Consider the following 8,191-nt stretch of genomic DNA (forward strand, 5'->3'; position numbering starts at 1 on the left):
GGGAGCGCCACCGCACTCCCAAGCGGCGCACTCTCCAGTGTGCCACCGGGCCGGCCCTGAAGGATACTTCTAAAAGTGGGACAAATAGGATTTGGTAACTGACTGGACGTAAGGGTTGAGGAAGGAAGAGGAACTAAAGTTGATTTCAAGGTTGCTAGCCTGGCTGACAGAGAGATGATGATGCTAACAGGAAATATAGAAGGATGAACAGGTTTGGGATTTTCAGATATTTTTGAGGTGTTTGCAGAGAATCCGAATAAAGATATCCAGTAGGCAGTTGGAGAATCAAATATAGAGGTCAGGAGAAGTCAGGTCTAGAGATAGAGATTTGGGTGTCTTCAGCATATAGGTGGCAATGAAGTTTTTGCTTAATTCAGCCTTTCCCAAAATAGGTTTGTGAAATGTAAACAAATATGCCACAAAAATGTTCCGTGGTCACATATAACTATAATGACAACTACAGCAGCAGCAGCAAACAGAATTATAGCATAAATACTATGTGCTAAACACTACTCCAAATTTATTCCATATTTCAACTATCTTTATAATCAACGCATACCAGTGGTTTCCAAATCTGGCCTCACATGAGAATCACTTAGGGTATTTTTTACCAATAGATTCCTAGGCCCCCTTCACCAAATTTAAAATTTCTGGGGTTGAGCATATTGGCATTTGGGAACCACTGTCATCAAGTACAGTGCGGTAGAGTACAGTGTATGTCTCCTCTTGGAAATGTACAATGCATTTCCCTATTTAACTATGGAGCTCCTTTTTCATGGCATCCCTTTTAACAATCTGGGGACACTACTGGAAAACATGTTTGGGAAACAATAATTTTATTTAACAAATACTTACTGAACACTTAACTAGGTTCTAGGCACTAGGGATACAACTGACAAATATATAGACCTTCAGCTCCCAATAGTTCATAGACAAGTAAGGAACACAAGTAAACAGGAAATTATAACATGGTATGATAACAAAGGTAATTACAATGTGTTATGAAGGGCACAGGAAGGGTGTGTGTGCATACGTACATGCACACATGCATAAAGAAAGGCTCCCTAGAGGAAATTATACATAAAATGGGTCCTAAAGGATGAGTAGGGGGAGAAGGCCTTGGGGACCAAGGGCAGTAGGAAAAGAGTGTTCTGTGTAGAAGAAATGGCATAAGGAAGCTCCAAGAGTGCACAGATAAAGCTTCAGCACAGAATTTGAGGGTAAAGGGCTGGCCCATTAGCTGAGTTGGTTAGAGCATGGCCTTGTAACACTAAGGTCAAGGGTTCAGATCCCCTTTACCAGCCAGCTGCCGGGGAAAAAAAAAAAAGTACAAAAAAAAGGAATTTGAGGGAAAAATAGTCTGATCACGAAAAATCTGGCAAGCCTTGTAAAGGAGTTTGGACTTGATCCTGAGGGCCCTGGGAGCCAGTAAAAAGTTTTAAACTGGGGCCGGCCCGGTGGCACACTGCTACAGTACGCCGCTTGGGAGCGCGGCGACGCTCCTGCCGAGGGTTCGGATCCCACATACAGACCGGCCACTCACTGGCCGAGCGAGGTGCGGGCGCAGCACCGAGGGTTGCGATCCCGTTGCCGGTCCCGGTCCGGTACGGGCACGACACTGAGGGTTGCGATCCGTTGCCGGTCACAAAAAAAAGACAAAAAGGAAAACAAACAAACAAACAAACAAACAAAAAAAAAAAGTTTTAAACTGGAGAGAGATATGATCATACTTGTGCTTCAGGAAGGTTTCTCTGGCTAGGGGGTGGAGGAAAGGATTATTCAATTCCTTTCTTCTTAAAAAGCTACCTCCTTGGATAATAAAAACTATAAGCTCATGGGCTGACTGGTTAGCTCAGTTGATTAGAACGCAGTGTTATAACACCAAAGTCAAGGGTTGGGATCCCCTTACCAGCCAGCTGCCAAAAACAGCAACAGAAAAAATTAGATTCAAAAATAGAATGCATCAGAGATAAGAAGACAAGGTACCTGCCCTCAAAAAGCTTAATCTAATGTGTAGGACAGAAAAGAAAACAGTTCCAAAACAATGTAAAAAATGCTCTACCAGCACCAGGAGTAGAGAGGCAGCTCCTAACTTTGCTGTGGGTACTGAAAACGACTTGAAAGAAGTGACTTCTATGTCGAGTCTTGAAGGATGAAGGAATTGGGGATGGAACAGGGAATGGGATGAGGTATGCAGACAGGGAAAAGGCATTCAGGGCACAGGAAACAACATAGGTAAAGGGATGGTACTATAAGCTGATTTATATTATATGAAAGCATCAACACCAAAAAAAGTCAGAAATGAAGTACATATTCATGCCAAAAAAAATCAAAAGGAGGAAAATAATTCAGTAATGTACACATTACTTTTGGATGTGATGCTGCAACGAGTAAAAACAAAACAACAACACCGGACCAGATACCTACGGTAGTCAAATTTATAGACAGAAAGCAGAATGGTTGTTGCCAGGGGTTGGAGGGAGCGGCATAGGGGATGGAGTTGATGTTTAATGGACCTAGAGTTTCTGTTTTGCAAGATGAAAAGAGTTCTGGAGATTGGTTGAACAATAATGTGTATGTACTTAACACTCAGAAAGTTGGGAGTAGAAATTCAGATTTTCTGACCTCTGATCCAGTGTTTTTATTTTTTTTAATTGTGGTAAAATACACATAAAATTTACCATCTTAGCTATCTTAAGTATACAGTTCAGTAATCTTGGGCAACAATCCATCTGCACTTCAGGATTCTCACTGAAGTAATCAAAATTATACTATGATCTTTAAGGTTCCTTTTGGTTGATTGTGATTCCATTTTACTGACCCAATGGAATGAAATGCAATGTCTACCAAACACTGAGAGTATCAATTCTACTTTTTCTACTTTATTTCAGCCTTGTATACAGGTACTTACTTCAGATAATGTTGTTCTGGGCATAGATTTTTTTTTTTTTTGGCAGCTGACCAGTATACAGGGATCAAACTCTTGACCTTGGTGTTATCAGCACCCCACTCTAACCATGTGAGCTAATCGGCCAGCCCAAGAGTATAGATTTTCTTTCCTCCAGACTAATAGTTTATCTCTGGCAATCACTTCACTCCAGCGTTAACAATAACTATTGGATCCTAAATATATCCTTCCCTTTGGTACCTTTCCCCTTCTACTTCCCACAAGGCCCTCTTCTAGGTTGGGAGGTTCCTGGCACACGTGCAATAAAGGCAACAGCTAGATAAATTTTGATGTTATTTGCTAATTTTTTACTACATTATTTTAATCCTCTTCTAGAATAAATTGCTGTTATCATTTTACTACAAGTAGTAGTACAGATCCATGTGGAAAGACAGGTTAAGAAATGAATATGGGTTACTTGATTTTTATATTATAATAGTAATATACACATAAAGGCTAAAATAAGTACCTTAGCACATACACTAAGTAAAAGGCTTTATCTCACACTATGTAATTTTCAAAAAGAAAGAAAAAGAAAAAGATACTGACTTGGTCCTATTTTTACAACAGTTTACTATGGATTCTCTGTCACAAAGCCATGGGGAAAAAAGCTAGCACTGAATCTAGGATTTCTCAGAAAGTGATAAAAACGTTATACTTTTACTAATACATTTCACATGCTTCACTTCAATTAGGCCCACCTTTATTCTATATAGAATTAAAAGATTATTAGTGCCAGTCTTTCCTCATTAGCCTTTGGGAAGAGAAATAGGCAGGAGCCCCAGTATGAGTAGATAGCCTGTATCAATTACCTTCTCTGAATTTAGTGAGACTAAGGAGGGGTCAACTGATGAATTCCAATCCCTGCTCCTGAGGGCTGCCATTTGCTTAGGCCCTCCTTCCCACACCATCCTAGTTCGTAGTCTCAGAGAAAAGTGCCCCCATCAATTTTTGTTGGCCAGAGAAAAAGACACCTCACTAAAGCACTGTGTCCTTTATTCTCTTCATATTGTAACCCACTAAATTCTTCTATTACAGACCACACCTTCGATTATAAAAACTAACACCTTATGGACAAACATAACTAAGTTTGAGTTGTGTTTAAGGTGCAGAAAAATAACACAATTGCTTATATTTCTATTACAGTAGAAAGATGACCAAGTCAAGTCTGGCCAGGCTCAGTTGGTTAGAGTGCAGCCTTGTAACAAAAATCAAGATCATGGATTCGGATCCTCATACTGGCTAGCCGCCAAAAAAAAAAAAAAAAAAAAATTTTAAGAGCAAAAAAAAAAAAAAAAAAAAGGTAGAAATATGACCAAGTAAATGGTCTATTTTACCACCACCAAGACAAGTGAAGCTTGCATTGGTTTTAAATAAATGCATCTTTAAGGAAAGAGTATTAAGCTTTCTGCTGAGTCTTTTACATCAACTGATGTAATTTTTTTAAAAAAAATTTTTTAAAAAGATGACCGGTAAGGGGATCTTAACCCTTGACTTGGTGTTGTCAGTACCACACTCACCCAGTGAGCTAACCGGCCATCCCTATACAGGATCCAAACCCGTGGCCTTGGTGTTATCAGCACCACACTCTCCCGGGTGAGCCACGGGCCGGTCCTCAACTGATGTAATTTTAAATATCATTAATGTTCACTGCTGTTTTATGACATGATATTACCTGAATGTTTCAAAACCACCTGAAATAACCTAAAGATCAAAAGGGTCTTTCGTATGTCAAAAATAAATAAACTTTTTTTTTTTTTTGTCTTTTTTCCGTGTCCAGCAACGGATCGCAACCCTCAGTGTTGCCCCCGTACCGGACCGGGGACCGGCAACGGGATTGCAAACCTCGGTGTTGCTCCCGCGCCTCGCTCAGCCAGTGAGCGGGAACCGGTCTGTATGTGGGATCCGAACCCTCGGAGGGAGCGCCGCCGCGCTCCCAAGCGGCGCACTGTAGCAGTGCGCCACCGGGCCGGCCCACCGGTCATCTTTTAAAAAAATAAAAATAAAATAAAATAAAATAAAATAGAGCATAGACTTAAACTTTTAAAATGAATAGATCAGTGGCACTTACTTGGATCCTAATTTAAAAAGTCAACTATAAAAACATCTTAAGACAATGGGGAAAATTAAAACCAACTGGGTTTCAAATGATATTATGGAATTACTTTAATTCTGTTAAGTATAATAAGTAGGTTATGGGCTGAATGTTTGTGTTCCCCAAAATTCACATGTTGAAGCCTAACCCCCAATGTGATGGTATTTTGATGTGGGGCCTTTGGGAATTAGGTTTAGATGAGGTCATGAGTGTCCTTATAAGTAGAGGGAGAAAGATCAGAGTGTTTGCTCCATCTTGTTCTCCCCCCATCCCCACACCATGTGAGGACACAGCAAGAAGGCAGCCATCTGCAAGCCAGGAAGAGGGCCCTCACCAGGAGTCCAATCTGCCAGCACCTTGATCTTAGACTTCTCAGCCTCCAGAGCTGTGAGAAATAAATGTCTGTTCTTTAAGCTACCCAGTCTATGGTATTATGTTATAAAATTCTGGGCAGACTAACACACAGCATTAAGGTTATATATATATATATATTATTATTTTTCTGACCGGTAAGGGGATCGCAACCCTTGCCCTGGTGTCGTCTGCACCACGCTCAGCCAGTAGAGCGCACTGGTCATCCCTATACAGGATCTGAACCCGCGGACTCAGCACTACCAGTGCCGCACTCTCCCGAGTGAGCCACGGGCTGGCCCATTAAGGTTATATTTAAAAAAAAATCCTTATCTGTTGGATATACATTGAAGTATTTATAGGTAATGATATATAGGATGTCTAATATTTACTTTGAAATATTGCAGCAAAAAAAGTTGGGGGAAGATATGAAACAAATTAGAAAAGCATTGATAATTATTGAAGCTGGCTGACAGGTACATGAGGGCTCATTATACCTTTTCTCCATTTTTGTGTGTGTTTGAAATTTTCAAAATAATAAGTTAAGAAAAAATGCTTACCCTAAGGGGGATGTGAAAGGAGGGAAATGAATGGGCCACAAAGTCATATAAGATATGACTTTTTATTATCCTTAATAAAGTGCTGTTAAATTTTTCCTGCTTTTTAAAAACAGCCATGAAAAAAAAAAAAAAAAACGACTGGTTGGTTAGCTCAGTTGGTTAGAGCATGGTGCTGGTAACACCAAGGTCCAGGTTTGATCCTTACACTGGCCAGCTGCCAAAAGCAAAAACAAAAAAAACAAAATAAACCTCACACAAAAAAAAACAGTAATCATACCTTTCTGTAATGAAGTCTGACTTGATTCATCTTGTGTACTATCTTTCTGGGCACTCACTAGATCTGCAACCAGAACCTCAAGTGATTTATAGTTGCTCCCAGATGTCTGAATTTTTTCTTCCATTATTTTCTTAATGTCCCTGAAATTGAATCCCATTCGTATAGCTTCTTGTACCATAGGATTCTGGAAGATGGTATCATCTGAAATGAAAATTGGTGAGGAAAAAGAACAGAGTTTAAACAATTATTTTTGTTAAAACTCAAAAGCAAAAGGGCCAGCCCATGGCTCACTTGGGAGAGTGTGGTGCTGACAACACCAAGTCAAGGGTTAAGATCCCCTTACTGATCATCTTTAAAAAAAAAAAAAAGCAAAATACACTTTAAAAGAAAAAAATTATGCTAAATACCCTGATTTGCTCATTATACAACATATTTGTATCAAAACAGCAAATTGTACGCCATACATACATATTATTACAGTGTCAATTAAAAAGTTTTTTTAATCAGCAAGCAAAATAAAAACAAACCACAAAAAATGATAAATTGAAACACACACACAAACGATAAATTGGTGAGGTGATGGATATGTTAATTAGCTTGAATGAATCTTTCTATAATGTATACATAGATCAAAATATCACACTGTACCCCATAAATATACAGAGTTATTATTTGTCAAGTAAAAATTAATTATTTTTTAAAATACCAGCAAGCCAAAGTTGCTTTGGGAAGAAGAATTTTTTGAAATGCTCGGGCACTGAAGGATCACTTTCACAATCTTACAATTAATTACAAATGCAGTATGTATTTTGTAGCACTTCAGATTATTCAAGATTAGGTGCTTTAAAGACTGATGAAATAGTGCAAGATAAGGTAAAAGAGGTAAGAAAAGGGTAGAGTGCTTCAAAAATCTGAATTTTTTTTTTTTTAATTTAAAGATGACCGATAAGGGGATCTTAACCCTTGGCTTGGTGTTGTCAGCACCACGCTCAGCCAGTGAGCGAACCGGCCATCCCTATATAGGATCCGAACCCATGGCCTTGGTGTTAGCACCGCACTCTACCGAGTGAGCCATGGGCCGGCCCTTGAATTTTTTTTTAAATCAGCTGTATTAACTAACAATTAACCTAAGGTACTGAAAGAACAAATGTTGTTACTGAGTCACTAGCAATTATTTTGAAAAAATCATGGGAAATCAGAAGTCTGTGACCTTGAAAGTACCAGTTTGCTAGCTCTCAAACTTTAGTTTCTGCAGCTGAGGTGATTGGAAAAAATAAGGCAAGAAAATCAATGGAAACTCACTTTTATGATACTTGGAAGTAGGAATACAGGATGTGTAGGTAAGTTCTAAGAGAGGAGACTCATACCCTCTGACTCATCAATTCCACTCTTATTAATATATTATAAAAATGAGTGTATATTTTTGCCAAAGACACACACGAGAATATTCATAGCAGCGAAATTTATTTCTAAGAGCTCCAAACTGGAAACAACTAAACAACTCAAATGTCCATCATCAGGTGAACAGATAAATAAATTGTGGTATATTCAAACACTACACAGCAAGAAAAAAGAGATCGAACTACTACTGTGGACAACATGGGTAAATCTCATAGAGATGATGAGCAAAATGTTGTCATTATGATTCCATTTATAAGAAGTTCAAAACTTAATCTATGGTAATAGAAGCCAGAATATGACTTGGAGGTGGGCATTGATTGGGAAGGGGCCTGAAGGAGCTTTCTGGGGTGGTGTAAATGTTCTATATCTTTATTTATTTATTTATTTATAATTTTATTTTGTCGATATACATTGTGGTTGATTATTGTGGCCCATTACCAAAACCTCCCTCCCTCTCCTCCCTCCCACCCAACAATGTCCTTTCTGTTTGCTTGTCGTATCAGCTTCAAGTAATTGTAGTTGTTATATCTTCTCCCCCCCCCCCCCATTTTTTTTTTTTT

The 8,191-nt window shown here is 38.9% G+C and overlaps 1 protein-coding gene across 1 annotated transcript in view; it reads right to left on the reverse strand.

The window, feature by feature from the left end:
* The window catches only part of XIAP (X-linked inhibitor of apoptosis), a 40,159-nt gene that overhangs the window by 2,107 nt on the left and 29,861 nt on the right, over nucleotides 1-8,191 (reverse strand). Inside the window, exon 6 of the mRNA XM_008592501.1 lies at nucleotides 6,231-6,431. Within this exon, the coding sequence (XP_008590723.1) occupies nucleotides 6,231-6,431 (201 nt within the window). The remainder of the gene's footprint in view (nucleotides 1-6,230; nucleotides 6,432-8,191) is intronic.

Source organism: Galeopterus variegatus, unplaced genomic scaffold, assembly GCF_000696425.1.
Source record: "Galeopterus variegatus unplaced genomic scaffold, G_variegatus-3.0.2 Scaffold7972, whole genome shotgun sequence".
NCBI classification, from domain to species: Eukaryota; Metazoa; Chordata; class Mammalia; order Dermoptera; family Cynocephalidae; genus Galeopterus; species Galeopterus variegatus.